This window comes from Dromaius novaehollandiae, chromosome 14 (assembly GCF_036370855.1).
Source record: "Dromaius novaehollandiae isolate bDroNov1 chromosome 14, bDroNov1.hap1, whole genome shotgun sequence".
In the NCBI taxonomy this organism is placed as follows: Eukaryota; Metazoa; Chordata; class Aves; order Casuariiformes; family Dromaiidae; genus Dromaius; species Dromaius novaehollandiae.
In genome coordinates, this window is record NC_088111.1 from 621,075 (window position 1) to 638,082 (window position 17,008).

A 17,008-nucleotide genomic window follows, 5' to 3' on the forward strand; every position below is an offset into this window, starting at 1 on the left:
TTACATGCACACGGGGGTCTCAAACGGCGACGCTTGTCAACTGCATTTTAGAAAACAACAAAAGGAAATTCTAGAAAAAGCTCAGCACCCGGCCTCCCTCCCCACATAGCCACTGGGTTTTTTCCTTTTAAGACTCCCCAGTGCTGCTGGCACAAATGCAGAGTAACCTTGAATTACATGTACCAGGGCTGGCTTTCATTATTTATTAGCAGATCAATTAGAATATTCTGTTTGCAGAAGAATATAATCCAATATGTACTTCAAGCACTAACAACTAAATATATGCTTATTTAAAAATCAATCTAAAAGTCAAGGTTTCCTTTGCAAATCCTTACTACAGATTAGAAAAAAGCTTTGAGTGTTACCACCTGCCGAACGCTATAGTCTCAAGGAGACAGTTATACATTTTAAAACAACTCAAATGGGAATTGATTGCAAAAGGCAAACAATTGCTGAAAAAGCCCATTGCAGAAGGGCACCGCGGCTGCTCGCACAGTCGGGACGGACGGGGCACCCGCGGCGCTGGGGGGTGCCGGGCTCGCTGCGCATCCCCCCCCGAGGCGGGGGCTCAGGGGGCTCCATCCGCATCGACCTGCCCGCGCTGGCCCCACGCCAAAGCGCCAGCCCTGCCCGCCCGGCCCGGCAGCTCCGCAGTGTCCTCTCCTCGCTCCCCGAGCAGCAGGTTTCCAAGATTAATTGTCATGTATTATTTATTGACCCCAGGGGTGACCTTGGTCCTCCTCCGCTTCGCTAGACGGTGTCTCTGCACCTGGGCGATGCTGAAACGTCCTGGGCAGGGCCGGGCACCAGCCCTGCAGACCACGCTGCCGCCGCGCGCCCATCGTCCTCGCTCCCACGGGACGCCTGCCACCCCGCTCCCGCGCCGCTCGGGCTGTGCCGTGCACCCCACCCTCCCTGGTCCTGCAGGATGCCCCATTCCCATGCTGCTGGGGCTGCGCCGGGCACCCTGCCACCCTGGGGCTGCGCCGTGCACCCCGTGGTCCTCGGTCCCATGGGACGCCCCATCACCCTGTTCCCATGCCGTTGGGGCTGCGCCATGCACCCCGTGGTCCTCGGTCCTGCAGGATGCCCCATCACGCCATCCCCAAGCCGTTGGGGCTGCACCGTGCACCCCGTGGTCCTCGGTCCTGCGGGACACCCCATCACCCTGTTCCCATGCCGTTGGGGCTGCGCCGTGCACCCCGTGGTCCTCGGTCCTGCAGGACACCCCATCACCCTGTCCCCATGCCATTGGGGCTGCACCGTGCACCCCGTGGTCCTCGGTCCCATGGGACACCCCATCACGCCATCCCCAAGCCGTTGGGGCTGCACCATGCACCCCGTGGTCCTCGGTCCCATGGGACACCCCATCACCCTGTTCCCATGCCGTTGGGGCTGCGCCGTGCACCCCGTGGTCCTCGGTCCCATGGGACACCCCATCACGCCATCCCCAAGCCGTTGGGGCTGCACCATGCACCCCGTGGTCCTCGGTCCCATGGGACACCCCATCACCCTGTTCCCATGCCGTTGGGGCTGCGCCGTGCACCCCGTGGTCCTCGGTCCTGCAGGACATCCCATCACCCTGTTCCCATGCCGTTGGGGCTGCGCCGTGCACCCCGTGGTCCTCGGTCCTGCAGGACACCCCGTCACGCCATCCCCATGCCGTTGGGGCTGCACCGTGCACCCCGTGGTCCTCGGTCCCATGGGACACCCCGTCACGCCATCCCCATGCCGTTGGGGCTGCACCGTGCACCCCGTGGTCCTCGGTCCCATGGGACACCCCGTCACGCCATCCCCATGCCGTTGGGGCTGCACCCCGTCACCCCATCCCCGCGCCGTGGGCTCCCCCACACCATAGCGTGATTCCCCGTCGTTCAAGGCCGCTTTGATCCCCTCCGCATTAGGCCGGGAGCGGGTGTGCTGCGCCAGCCAGCGAGCTGCCAGGTTCTCCTCCTTTCTTAAGCTCTTTCTTTTTCCTCTTTCATTTTTAAATCTTATCTCCAGGTAAAGAGGGTATTTGCCGGGATCAAAAGGTGACCTTTAGCAAGGTCAGCAGAGCCTCAAATAACACCCCTGCAAGTTCACGCGCACTCGAGCATGAAACGGAGCGATCCTCTGATCTCCCCTGCCTCGGTGGAAAAGTTGTTCCACAAAGATCTGTATCGAAAGTCCATGCAGCGCGCTGAGAAAACTTTCTTAAAAAAAAGAAAACTAGGGCTAGGCACAGGTTGTCCTCCAGCTTCTAAGAAAATAATCATTAAAACTTTGGAGGTATTTCCTTCTCTTTTAACAGTTCCCAGTTTCTTGCCAGTTTCTTGGGGCTAAAAGATCCTGGAATATCCCCCACCTTCCACTTATCCAAATAAAATCACTCAAATGCACCTCGGGAGAAGCGTTACTGCCGCGGAGGGAGGACAGAGGCAATCAGGGTGGTCAGAGACCGGTCTGCGGTCTGGAGACACATCCTGGACGCGGGGAGCACCACGGACATCGCTGCCACCGCCGCTTCCCCCCCGGAGGAGACGGGACGGGGAGATGCTCGCGGCAGAGCGGTGCCGGGAGCGCGGCGTCACGCGGGAGCTGCAGAGCCGGCCCCCCGGAGCGGCTGTGGCTCCCAGGGCCCCTGGGCTGCGCCGGGAGAGGTGCAGAGGACTGGCGGCACGAGCTGGCGGGCGGCGTGCCCGTCTTCCGACGAGACCGGGCTGCTTTGCCTGGAAGCAGGGATCGCTCCCATTGCAGAGGCACACGAAGGCCTGGGGAGACCTTGCAACGCCCGAGGGACGGACACCCGGCAGGAGGGCGGCCGGGGCGGGAGCGCGGCGGCACACGCAGCCTTGTGACACCCAGGCCACGTCCACCCCCCGGACGCTGGGCATCCCGCTCCAGAGCATCGCCCGGCTCTGCCCGGCCCCCGGGATCCGCGCGCCCCTCCGCCCGTGCCGCGCCGCGCAGGGCTCCCGCGAACAGACGCGCGTGGGCGGGCACGGGGATGACTACCAGCGTTAATCATTTCCGTGCCGCCGTGCGCGAACACAGCAGCGCGCAGCCTGCTCCACTCTGCTGCCAAGTGCTTTGCACAGGCTCCGCAGCAGGCAGGGGCTCCGGAGCATCCCGGCGCGGGAGCATCCCGGCGTGGGAGCATCCCAGCGTGGGAGCATCCCGCCCGGAGGTGGCCGAGCGTGGACCCTGCCGCCCTCGAGCCGCTCCCGTGCTGCATCCGCCGTGCACACAGGCCCCCGCGGCACCTCCTGCACGGCCGTGCCCAAACCGCCCCGCGCACAAGGTCAGGAGCAGAGGGGTTAAAATGCCTTATTGTTCCTTTTATACCCGAGCTCCATTTATTTGCAGACTGAATTTCCCAGAAGCCAAGGCTTTTTACTAGTGGATCTGCTGTAGAACCATGTTATTATAGATTGCAAGTTCCTTAAAGGTCAGATAACACAACACAATTGAATCATATTAGCGAGCATAGCGACTTGGTATTTTACTAAGGAAACCCATAAAGCAGATTGTTTGGTGCAGAGAAACATACATTGTGTAATAAAGTCCGTGTAATTGTCTCCAGAAACAAACAATCAGCTCACGAGAAAAACCTCCCTGTAATTGTGGGTCCTCTGCGCGGCTGCTTTCGGAGCCAGGCGGCGGGAGGATATTGAGTGCAGGTATTGCAAGCATGTATTTTACAATTTAGGTACAGTACCTAAATGCATCGCAGAAGACCTAGTCGGGAAATAAACAACTTCCCAGTGTATTGTTGAGAGACAAATATTCAATACTTCATTTAATGTATGGCTCGCAGTTAGCGGTTAATCTAGGACGACGTGGAGGGAGCCATGTTTCACACTGCTATTAAGGAAATGCAGAATTGATTGTGAGAATGATTGAAGATTTCTAAAGAGCACAATTCCCAAGTCAGTGATGACCCTTCTTTTTTTTTTTTCTAATTTGTCTGTAATCTACTCAGACAAATCCCTTTATCACCTTTATTTCCTTTCCAAGTTACAACCAGCGTGATTAATTACCTAACTTTGCAGCCCTGCTTATCCTGCTGTACGCTCCGATCTTTCTTCCTTTTAAAATGGTTTTCCATCCCAAATAGCCATATTTTCTTTCTAAGCTTCTTCACTTTGTTAGCTGGAACTCGCTGTTAATAACCCATCCTATCAGCCGAGACCTACAGCGGCGATTTCACCGCGACCTGCCGCGCCACGGCCAGCCCCGGCCTTTGATTCGGCCGCCGCTTCGGAAGAGCGCGGCATAATTAGTCACTTCACTTCCCACCACAGAGCAGCTCAGACGTCCTCCACGGTGAGGCACGAGGCTCGGGGAGAGGAACAGCGCAAACCTTTCCCCGAAAATTTCAGCACCATAGCTACGTTCGCTCAGGTCACAGCAGCGGCTCCCGGCACTCCGGCAGGCCTGGAAATTCTCATTTGCTTCTAGATTTAATCTCGTAATGAAAAAGGAATTGGAGCCAGCGCCTCTGTTTTAAGCTACCCTTGTCACAGAAAGCAGAAGAAAAGCCATTTTTTTGAGAAACTGCGTGCACGCAGCCACGTCTCCCTCCACCACCCTCGAGGCCGGTGCTGCAGCCGCGGGGCCGGAGCAGGCGCGGGAGGTCCGGCACCGGGTCCAGCCTCCGCCGCCGCGTCCCAGCCACAGCGAAAATACACCAGGAAAAATCCGTCCCAGCGAAATGCGCAGGGAAAAGCAATGAGATTCAGATCCAGTTCAGATCCCGGCAGAATCGGCTCCTTCAACATTTTGAAAGGACCAGAATTTTCCAACCGAGTTAAGTGACCTTTGTGCCGAAGTCGCAGCGAAAGTCTCCGTCGCTTCTGAGCCGGCTCCGCCGACCCTGTGCCTCCGCGAGAGCAAACGCTCTTCGTTAATTCTCAGCGCTGCCCCAAGCACATCCAGCGTCCTCTGCGACGCGGCAGCCCTCGCCCGGCAAAGGGGGGTGGGCAGCGAGTAACCCCCCCGTCAGAGTTTTTAAAGTATAACAAGAAGCCAAATGAAAGAACCTCGTTTTAATACCACAGAGGAAATTGTTTTATTGCTAAAGCAGCAAATGAACTAATTGAATCTGCTGGAAAAAAATGGGGAGAAGGAAAGGATAGGTGCAGAGCACAGACAGAAAGGGCGAACGGGAACCTGAATATTCATGGGCCTGGAAACTGCAAATCCTTGAATGCAAAATATCTTCATAACCGATAGCACTGCCACAGGCGATGCATCCACAGCGCTCAGAGACAGCATGTCCAGAATGCTTGCGTTTACAATATATATTTTTAAATAATACTATGGAACTAATCCTCTGGTCCGTTAGGTTGCTTTGCACCACCCCATTAAAACGGCTCGGCTCGACAGCCAGCGTCGCAGGCCGGTTTCGCCCGCAGCAGAGCGTGCGGCGAGGCCGGGCTGGGACCAGGCTCCGGCACCGGCCGCATCCACCCCGCGCCTGAGCCGGTGCCCGGCCGAGTGCCGGGAAGCGCCGTGGTGCCGCGCGCTCGGGTGCCGCAGGCTCGGGTGCCGCAGGCTCGGGTGCCGCAGGCTCGGGTGCCGCGGGTGCCCCGGGGCTGCACAGCGGCTGCGGGGCCCCGACCCGGCTGCCAGGTTCAATCCCAAATCACCTCCCGTTTCACACACGGCCAGTTAAACCTGCCACAAGCTTTTACACTTGTTGTCACCGCTGACCCTTCATTTTCAGTGGCAATGTATATATTAATGCAGGGGCTTTGCATTTTAATTAAGGCAGCACACGTGTTCTTTATTATAATACTAAGTCATTCAGCAAGAAACACCAGGGACATCAATCCTGTTAATGAAGAAGGAACTACACACCCTGCGCTGTGCGTCTGAGCGCAGAGGCACGGACACACAAAGCGACGGCTACCCGAGTGCGAGTGGGCGTCCCAGGCGAGAAACCGCACTGGAAACGCAGCGCGTGTGCCCAGGGCCAGGCAGGATTCGCCCGGCACCGCTGCAGCCGCAGGCACCGGGTCTGCGTCCCCAAACGCACAGCCAGCGGGCTTGTACGCTGCAAGGTACTTCAGAAAAACAAAAACACCAAAAAACAAACAAAAACCAAAAAAAACCCAAACCCAAAATCTGCTTACGCTCTTGCCACGGGAAAGCCGTCTTTCCACCATTGCCTGCCTCAAAAAACAGCTGAAGAATTTCCTTTCAAATTCTCCAAATCAGCCAGTCCTTGGCAGGGACACGGACGCTCTCCCACCGAGACAACCACATCCCAAGATGACAGCGTTTCAGAATATTACGCGGGAATAGGGTAATTATACAACACCTTGATGTAGCTTTACCAGCAGAGGCTCTAGCAGAAAAGCCTGTAATGATCTAATAACGCATTTCCCCTGCTGCCATTCCAGCCGCAAGAAATGCAGAGCAGTTTGAGCCTTGAGTCTGTCCCAGCCCTTCTTTTGTCATTAATTGTTAGGCTATTTGTAATACACATTTCACATACTAAATAGATTCCAATTTCATGGTGGACTAGATTGCAGAAATGCCTCTTCTAATCTTTTTAATTCTGTAGTAGTATAAAACTTTAATATTTTCTAATTTACCCATATCTAACGATATCACTACAATTTGGGAGCAATAAAAGTCAAGCCACTGCCAACACGATAAGCTTGCAGCTCGAGTTCCCAAGTTCAATCAGTTAACCTAGGAGAGCAATAGCTTCCCTGCAAAGAGTAACGATGCAGAATAATATTTAGATAGAGATAAACCCTTTTTTGCATACGAAATTGCATTATGATTTGCTGGGTCTTAGACATTCTCTGCTCGACACGTTAGTTTACCAATGAAGTTATTGCCGCAGGCATTTTTCCACAGCGCTTTGATTTCTTCCACGTTTCTAGGGGATTTTGAGCTGAGTAAGGAGCCTTTATCGCTCCTGATCTGGGCACGTGCGGCGCGCCCAGCGGCACGGACCGCGCGCCCTCCTCCCACGCAGGGGCCGACGCCGGACCCAGCACATGGGAAAAGCGGCCCAACAGCAGCTGCGGGGAAGGAGCAAATCCCGGGTCTTCGCTCGGGAACGGGGCGATGCCGGGTGCTCTGCCCCGGCTGACGGGGGACACGACCTGCCCAGGCGACAGGCAGCTCCGCGGGGCTCCGGCAAAGACGGAGCCGTGCAAGTCCCTGCGCACGCCTGGCATTTGCATGATGAAACGCAGCATCCCGAGGCTCCCCGCGTCCTCGGAGGGCTCCGGCCGCGAGGCCGCGTTTGGAGCCGCGACGGCTGGGACGCCGCGGGGCGGGTGAGAAGCAGAGCTGGGGAAAGGCGCTCTGCAGCCCCGCGCCTAGCGCATGCCGGGGTGGGGACACCGCGGGAAACAGCCATCAGTCGCTAACGGCACGGCCGGAGCCCGGCCCCAGCTCCCGCCTCCGCCTCCGGCGGGTGGGAACGCGCACGCGGCACACGGGGAAGGACCGGGGGGATGAACCAGCGGCCAAGTGCAGACCTCCAACAGCAGCCATGTCGGGATCCACGGTCTGCAAAGGGTTTTCGCGAGTCAGCACTTTGGATGCAAAAGGGCTGTTTGTTTTTCAACAAGCAGGACTGGAGCTGGAAAATTCACAATTAATAACTTGGCCAAATAACGAGGTCCCTGTTACCCGCAGGCCGCCCAGGATCCGGCTCCTCCCGGCACGTCGCTCGCTCGGCAGCGGGTCCCGAGCGCGGGGTGAGAGCGGAGCGCTCCGCAGTGCCGAAGGCGCCTGGGGCAGCCCTGGATCACTCCGGAGCTGCCGCCTCCCCGCGCCGGCGTTGCCCAAACCGCGGGGTTCTGTCTTTTCCTTGACCGGGCGATCGCCGCTTGCGCTGTGGGCTGCCGCGTCCGAGCGCGACGGCCGCTTCTGCCTCCGACGTTGGCTTCCCATGAGCATCCTCGCCGGCTCGCCTTAATTACATGAATGTCCATCAAGAGCGAATACAGAAAGGGCAGCGCTGAGGATGAAATAAAGTTATTTGCAGATGTCGATGAACCCTAATAGAAAGTATATCATATTACGGTACCCATCTCGGTGCAAAATGAAAGGAAATATGGTCTAAAACAAAGGAGAGCTATGAATCCAGGCTACCAGAGCAACATTGCCCCTACTCAGACCCAAAATCATTATCCGCTAATAAAGGAAGGGGCCAAGGCCACTCCAGAGCGGCTCCAGCGGGAATGGAAATCAGATTTTAGCTTGAAATGTGTTACAGCAATCTCTGTAATACAAAATAAAGTCTGGCAGTTGGAGTTATTTTTATCCAAAGTCAAGTCCTGCTTAGCAGGTTTGTGGCTTTAACTGATGCCCCTTTACTATTTCTGCTTCCCTCCGAGTCTCCCTTCCTCAGTTTCTCCACGGCGCTGATGAGATCGGACCAGACAACCGCTGGGATATTTTGGGAGGATTCTACATTACTTAGCTGTAAAATTGATTGTGAATTTTTCATCTGCCCTCAGCATTTGGCCTGTTTATATTGCCAAATAAATTCTTTAAAGAAGTACTGTACTTCACAGGAGAGCTTGTCAAGGTAAATACCTTCATTTACATAAAATGTGACTAGCAATTGAAATGTTAAAGCCATAAAGAGCAAGTTTATGATCCATCCTTGATGCTTGGATGTATAATATGACAAGGGGGAAAACAGCGTGCCTTGCAACATTTACTAAATTGGTGTGTTGACTCTGGGGATGAAAATGGGAGATTTGAAAGAACGGGTATTTTTTTCATGAATGCGAGTCCCTTCCGCAGCCTTCAAACGCTTTGCTTTTTAAATACCCCTCCTTCGGCTCGGAAACAGCAGCTACCTAAATAAACGAAACGCAAACACAGATCTGGATGGAAATAAGCTCGGGAGCGGTGGTCCTCGCCATGCCGGCTCGAAGACGCCACTGAAATATTCTAACTTATTGCCCAAAGCGCGGGATTTTCAGAAACGCACAGGGGAAACCCGCACCACGAGGGTCTCGCAGACCAAGTCCCAACCCGTGCGGACCGGCGCTGCATTTTCTGCACACAAGCAGCCCCGAACTCAGCGGGAGAGCAGTGCACGGGGGGAACCAGCCTTCGCCCGCCCTCCCCTCCCAGCCGCGGCCCCGCTCCCACCCCGGCAGCGCCGCGCTTTCCCGGGGCCGACCCCGCGGCTTCGGCCTAAACGGCAATTTCTCGCTGCGGCTGAAAACGCTCTCATAATTTAGGGTTTTATGTTAAACTTCTTAGAAGAGACTGGAAACCAATTTGAACCACTTCAGATCCTAAATAATACTTTCAAAAAAGTGAATAAAAGGATAAAATGGACTGCTGCCTACTTACATACCACGATGAAATTATAATATCCACACTTAATGCTCTGGAAAGTTTGATAGTGTATGTTCCTTACCTGAACTCCGCACTAAAATTTCAGCCATTCATTCATACTCTTATCCTCTCAATTCATTGAAACCACTTCAAGCAAAAATCATTTGAAAGAAATTACCTTTGTGTATTACACCACGAGCAGTGAGAAATGTCCCACATGAGCCTCTCCAGCCCCCAAAGCAATAAAATTTCTGCTGAAGTGCATGATATAATAACTCAGGGAAAAGAAGTCCCCATGACAACTAGAGGTAGAAGAAATCCATGAAAAGCAAGAGATTCAAACCTTTCTCAATACAAGGTGCCACCAATTTGTACTGGAATTTCACTTTGAAAAATCAAAAGCCTTTGTCTGTAACTTTCTTTGAAAACCTGTTGTTGCTTCCGAGCCGGTCTGTGCCTCTAACAACGCGGAACAAGCCTCACTAAATCAAAAAGCGAGCAGAGGTCAGACGCAGCATTTAAACCCATGAACGCAACCAGCTGACTCCTCGCCGCTCCCTTTTCCAAGGGGGCTGTTTTTCCCCAGACCTATTTTTGGGCTTTCTGTGGTATCTACATGCTTGATGAGACACAAAAAGCTAAGCTCACAAACTTTGACACTACAAATAACACTTAAACCATTAGAAGCAAAGCACTCTAGCCTTCCCTTAAATGGATTATTGAGCAAAATCCTAGAGCAAGCGCGTTCTCGAAAATACAGTGTAATAGTTGGATTATTTCAGGCCTGGCAACGTATTACGGCTGCCTGCGTGCTCCGAGGGATGCTCCGAAAGGTATTAGAGGAAGCGTGTCTGCCTCGCTCGGCTGTTCCTCTGAGCCGCGGGTTCGTAATTCTCGTAGGCGACTGCTAGGAACCGCCGGGCCCCTCCCGCTCGCGGGTGCCGAGGCCGGCGCGTGCCGCGGGGGAGCGGAGCAAGCCACGACGCTGGGACACGGCCCCGGCGTGCGGCTGCTGCGGGCTCTCCAGCACGGCACCGCTGCGTGCCGAGCCCCGCGCTGGCCGGGCGGTCCCTGCACACGGCGGGCGGTCACCGGCTGCAGGCGTTTTGCAGGAGGCAGAAGCCCCAGAGCTGCGGCTCTCCCCGGCCACGGCATCGGCCCCGGCACGTTTCTCACTGCCTCTGCAAGGGGGGACGAGCCTGGCGCAGGGAGGCTCAGGGTGCCCGGCACCGCTGCGTTTCCCATCGCTGCAATCGCGTAGCCTGTGGTTAGCCAGCATCAGGCGATAAAACACTGCAAAGAGGCCTGATTCATTCCTGCATCCCATCCCTCCATCCGAAGCCCAGCAGAAACCTGCCGGCAGACGAGGGCGGAGAGGGGACATCCCCGGCCCGGCGGGTGGGGAGCAGAGGAGAGCAGGGAGGCCCCCGCGCCTGGACACGTGCTGGATTTGCTCTGGCAGCTCCGGCTCCAGGGAACGTCGAGCCCCGAGGCGGGAGCAGCCCACGCGAGGCTTCCTCCCTGCAGCCCCCCAAGAGCGAAACGCAGGCAGCGACCGGCGGAGCCGGGCCCCGCTCAGAGCCTGCAGCCCGTAACCCCGGCCCGCGGCAGAGCTCGCGGCGATTTTGCGCCAGATGCAGCTCTCAGTTAGCGGACGGTCCGTGCTGCACGCGCGCGTTTGCTTTGTGCGGATGCACTGGAAGGCCTGGGCTAGAAAACGTAAGGTCCAATGCAGACCTGCGGGTTCGGGGAAGGGGACACAGAACCAAAGGAGCTATGTTTGCACAGCAGTGCTCGTACAGGCTGCAGCCCAGATTAGTCCCAATGTACCGGATCCGCGGAAGAGGGAGGGCAGCTGAGTCACTGCCTTCCAGCAAGAGCCGACTCACAGCAGGTCCCAGAAAAATCAATACACCTTCCCTGCCTCGCCAGAGGGGCAGGGGATGCGGCGCGCCGGGAAGGCCTTTCCCGGAGAAACGCAGCGGTTACCAGGCACCTGCAGCGAACCCCGGTCCGTCTGTCCGCCCGCCCGCCCGGGGGACAACGGCAAGCGAGGCCGCCGGCAGCGCAGCCGCCCGCTGCTGGGACGCGCCGGCCCCCGAGCACGCGGGTGTCACGGGGAGAAGGGTCCCTGCCGCGGCACCAGTCACCGTCTGCATGATGTCAGCAGCTCAGCCCCTTACTGAGCACACTCCAAAAAACCAGACAAGCCGTGAGAACGGCATTAGACGTGCAAACCTTTCCGCTGCGTGTCACGGCGACTGCTCCGCGCGTAACGCTAAACCCCTGAACGAGGAGGGCACAACGCGGGGAGGCCCAGGACGGCGCAAAAGGAGGGGGCTCCAACCACAGGGGCACTGCAACAGCTCCTCCGTGAAGGCTGCGCCGAGACGGGGGTAAAGCTCTTTGTTTTTGCTCAAAAACAATGTGGATATACGCATGTACTTTAACTCCTGAAGTGAGGTTTTGGAATAATCTTCAAATCAGTGAATTTTAAACCCCTATATTTAGGTTCACCACTATCAGATACTCTCTCTGCAGTGTGGACATCATGTGACCCTTGTTAAAAGTACATGTTTGTTTTCAAAATAACGCTGTGGATCCTCGGTTTTCTGCTAAACATGGGATGCCCAGATAGCCCAGGCGATGTGAACGGACAAGACCGACCCCGCTCCCCCTTCCCGAGCCGGCAGGCAGCCTGGCCCAGCAGCCCCCGAGCAGCCCGCTGCTCTGCTCCTCCCCGCGAGCTGCCCAGACCCTGAAGTGCCGGGCTTTACTATTTCGGTCGTTCACGCAAGCAGAACGACCCAGTTAAAGCACCATCCACTCAGGTTTCTCCTCCCTCCCCGGGTGCCGAGCGCCTCAGCTCTCTGCACACAGCCGCCCCGAAGGGCTTCTCCGCGGCAGGGCCCCCCGCACCCGGGAGCACCGCGGAGCCCCGGCTCTGCTGCGTCTCCAGGCCCCTCTGCTCCACGGCCTCGCGCCCGGCTGCCCCAGCGGACACCCGGCCCCCGGCCCCGCGAGGGGACAGACCCGCCACGGGTCAGGCGGTGCCGGCCGCCTGCAGCCCCCCGTCCACAGACCCCTCACGCTTGGGCAAAGCTGTGTCACGCCCAGGCAAGGAGCCGGGGCATACCCCGGCGCTGCTTCTGCTTCTGCTGCTAACGAGCGTTTGCCGATGTCAGCTAAGCGGCTGCAGCGCCCAGCAGCCTCCCGAGTCTTCCCACAGGTCCCCCGTCCCCGTTGCACGCTCAGGGAGGTCGCGCGCCGCACGTCCAGCTGCCGGCACTGCCGCTCCGGGCCCGGCTGGCAGCGCGGGATGTGCCCGTCGGGCACCGGCGTCGCGCGGGAGAGAGCTCGGCACCGCTGCAAGCGCCGCGGCTCCAGCCCGGCCCGTTCCCACACGGGCTCCCCAACACGGGTTCCCCGGCCGGGCCGGTCCTGCAGCGAGCCTCGCCCCGGGCCCAAGAGGAGCAGACCGACACCGGGTACCGCCGAAAGCCAAGAGCGATTCCCGCGGGGCGACGGGCGGCACCGTGATTTAGGAGCGAGCGGGTGATGAGGAGCCACCAGCAACTCCCGAAGGGGACGCGGGCACCTGCTCCCGCCAGAACCCGACGCTCCCGCAGCGGGACAACACGTTACGGCGCGTTACGAGGGATGGAGTCAGCAAAGGTCATCATGGAACATCATATTTGCTGCCAGGTATCAGTGGCCCTGATTTAAGAAAGAGAGAGAACTGAAGATGTGCAAGTAACACGCACACGTGCCAAACTCTTAATGAAAAGAAAGGTTACAAATCACTTCCCGCTTACCCTTCAATACAACATTCTGCATTAACAAAAAAAGAAGCCTAGGAAATGTATCAAAAGTTAGCGTACATTGGGGTATTAAGTGCAATTCAAGGAAAGCCGCATCACTGAACTCGTCCTTCAGGCAACCCAACATTAAAACGTACGGAATTACAAATTACTACCGCACAGACAATTCCGGAAGCATAACATTAAACAACTAAAACAAGTCTTAAGCCCAGTTCGCATCAGTACATGTGTAGGAAGACTTCAGTTCCGTAATTTCCACGTAAACTTTGACTGTAGAGTTAAAGCAATCCCAAACAGCACAGCTTTTCCTAAAGGTTACAAAGAAAACAGAACAGACTGCGGAGAATTGGTGCAACAGGCTTTCCACATACGGCATCACCCAACATGCAGGCAGCTATATTTTGCACCACCCTCAGCTTCTGAACGCTGTCCTGATACAGCTCCCGGACACCGCGCTTACAGCTGACTAACCCCAAGGCAGCGGAGGCATGGATAATGCAGCACGGCACGCACACACGAGAAGTGGTAGCCCTTAGGTGTTGTCTCCATTCTACAGATGGGGAAACCGCTCGGAGAGCAGCCCTCGGCTGCGTTAACGGAGCGTGGACGCGCGCGCAGGCTCCTCTTCCCTCTCGCAGCCCTGCGAGAAGGTGTCCTCAGCAACGAGTGACAGAGCGAGGGACACGCAGGCTATGCCGTTTCCTTGTTCCACTACATAACAAAAAATTAACTCGGCCATACTAAAAGCTAGCAGGGTATAATGCATAAAAGGAAGCGTGTTGTACGCAAAATATGAACAGGTAATAGAAGTCACTGTAAGGAGATGCCAATACAAACACTTCAGTAGCTGCTGCTTTGTTAAAAAAAAGAGACATTTCTGTGGCTAGGAAAAATCTGCAATGACTCTACCCGGGACACAGCTGCAAGCAATCACCCTTCTCGGTGCACTACACGAGTTAATCTCAGATCGGGTCAGGAGGAAACTCCTGCTTATGTGGATGGCAATCCTTTTATTTATTTTTTTTAGCCCTTTTCTTGTTTTGCATGGGTGCAGCACAAAGCACATCAGCTTCCCAGTCCACAACAACAGCACAGTACCAGCACGGCACAAGCAGGAACTCGTGGCTCCCGCTGAGGCACAGGACGGTCACCGCTGCGTGACCTGCTCTTCTGCTCCAGCAAGGCTGAGAAACTTCGGCGCGGAGCAAGGGGAAGAACGCTGCTGGGGCTGGGCAGCTGCAGAGATGGTTGTAGGTTAAGCAACCAGGGCAAATGCACGGGGCCACAGTTAATCAGCAGTGTAATTTATTCACCTCCTGGCTGGAGAACGCATCCCTCTCTCTGCCCAGGAACTTCACAAATCAGCTTTTATCCAATCTTCTCATTTCCTACCTCTCTAACAGTGCAGCTTAACATCAATGCTACAAATCTGCTAAACAAATCACAGAGCTACTGCAACACTGAAAAAATACAAAATGCATTCTGCAAATAAAAACCTAGGCTTGCCTTTTACTCCAGGAGACAAGTTACACCCACTCTCTAGCCCTTTTCTTGTAGCATGACTCTAAAGATGAAAAGGCAGCCGCTTGCCACATTCAGTGCTTGATCTTCCTCTGCCTATGCTGAATAAAACCAAACCTTTTACATGCCACTCTCTAGCCTCTTCCAACAAATTTCTAAACTTATTTTTCAAGGCACGCTTTCCTGCAGGAAAATTTAGTAAAATAAGCTACTGGGTCTGAAATCGTATGTTATAAATAAATAAGGTAGAATAACCACAGTCAGTCCTTCGCTCCCTCCCCACGTTGGTACAGCATACTCAAAACACTCTCAGAGACAAATGTCCTTTCACGGTGCTGATCTCCACTTTACGCAAGTCCCTCAGAAAATCCCTCATCGTTTTAACAAAGCCAAGTAGATGCTACACCAAATAAGTGCTGTGAAGACTTTGCTTCCACAGTTTCTACAGAACACTGTCTAGCGTGAGTGATGCTCATATTTAAATATCGTTATGAAAAGTGCGTACTGTTTTTGTAAGACTAACTGATAATCAGGGCAGTAACTAACTTGCTGCACCTGACAAATATTTTCCCCATTTTTCAGGGTGGCTAAACAACTACTATATGAAGCAAAACAAGAAGCCAGAAATTTATGGGCTCAACCACAAATGATTTTCTTCTTGGAAAGCAACTAGCATCAGTTTGTTTTAAGCATAAACTGAAGAACTACAGAATTTGCAGGTTACACTAAATGCACCACATTCTTTTTAGCCCCGAGACAACAAGACTGAAAGCCTGAGCCATCACAATTCACTGATTTACTAAACTGCCAAGGCACTTAATTAATTGCTGCAGTCGGTATTTCTTCGAGAAACAGAACTTTTAACATACGATTGACTTAAAACGTTAGGCTAAACCATACAACAAGATGCAGAGGGTGCCTCATAAATAGAATTATAGCTAGTCAATGGAAAAACTTTCCGAGCATGGAACTTGTTGAATAAAGAGTAGATCTGATGAGCGATATGAACCCTGCGGCTTGTACGAAACACGGAATTCTTTCGCACTTCAAAACCTGCAGCATCACCTGGAACTCGCAAGCTTGTTTATTTCAGTAATTATTAACTACTGACCTATTTACATGCGTGTCACGCCAAGCGCGACCGAGCTGCTGCGCTCTGCTCGGGCGCGCTGCGCACGGGAGCGGCACGCGGGGATGCTCGTGCCCGTCCCTGCTGCCCCCGGGCACCGCAGCCGGGACCGCTCCGGCCCCGCGCCTCGTCCCCGGGGCTCCGCGGCCCCCGGGGGCCCCCGCCCGCCCCGCGCCGCCCCGCGCCCTCACCGGTACCACTCCAGCCCCTTCTCGTAGTTCCTGTCGAAGAAGTGGGGCTCGGTGCCCACGGCGCGCACGTCGGGGTGCGCCCGGATGGCCTCCAGCAGCGCCCGCGTCCCCCCCTTCTTCACGCCGACGATGAGCGCCTGCGGCAGCCGCTTCTCGCCGTAGTCCGGCGTGGTGGTGCCGCGCCCGCCCGCGCCGCCGCCGCGGCTCAGCTCCTCGTCCGTGGTGCTCGACTCCGGCGGGTCCCGCTCGAAGGCCGCGCTCGGCGCCGCGATCGCCTCCCCGGGGGCCAGCGGCGCCCGCGGCCAGGCGCCCGCCGCCGCCCCCCGGCTGCCGTTGGCGGCCCGCGGCGCGGCGGCGGCGGCGGTGCTGGGCGGGCCGGGCGCGGGGCGCGGCGCGGCGGGGGCCGGCGAGCGGGGGGCGCCGGGGGCGGCCGCGGGCGGCGAGCGCAGGGCGGCGGGGCCGGGGCCGGGGCCGGCCATGAGGCTGTAGCACAGGTAGGTGAGGCAGAGCGAGAGGCTGCACACGCAGAGCAGCTTCCGAGCCGCCGGCGCCCTAGAGCCGCGCCCGCCCGGCGCCCCCGGCGGCCCGGGGGGGGCCATGGCTGCTGCCCGCTGCTCGCCCCGCGCGCCGGGCGCACATGGTGTCAGCCGCCGCCCGGCCGCCCCAGCGGCATGGGGCGCCGCCGCCCTCCCCCGCCGCCGCCGCCGCCGGGGGGGCGCCCCGCATGGCACGGGCCCCGGCCCCGGCCCCGGTCTCAGCCTCGGCCCCGGTCTCGGCCCCGGCCCCGGCTCCGCCGCCGCCCCGGTGCGCTCGGCGCCGCGCCGCGCTGTTGCCGCCCGAGTTCCTGCCGCTAAACTTTGTGCCGGGTGGGAGGCGGGGAGCGCGCTCCCGGCGCGGGGAGGGGAGGGAGGGGAGGGGAGGGGAGGGGAGGGTCCGCCCCCGCCGCGGAGAGCGCGGAGCGCGGAGCGGGGAGCGCGCCGGGGCCGCCGGCCGCCGCGCCGCCACCGCCGGGCGCAGCGCGAAGGGCAGCGCTG

General features: G+C 57.0%; 1 protein-coding gene across 1 annotated transcript in view; it reads right to left on the bottom strand.

Moving 5' to 3' along the window:
• HS3ST4 (heparan sulfate-glucosamine 3-sulfotransferase 4) overlaps positions 1-16,705 on the bottom strand; it is a 59,476-nt gene extending 42,771 nt beyond the window's left edge. The window contains exon 1 of the mRNA XM_026103937.2: positions 15,975-16,705. Within this exon, the coding sequence (XP_025959722.2) occupies positions 15,975-16,573 (599 nt within the window). The 5' untranslated portion in view covers positions 16,574-16,705. The remainder of the gene's footprint in view (positions 1-15,974) is intronic.
• Between the last annotated feature and the right edge of the window lie 303 nt (positions 16,706-17,008).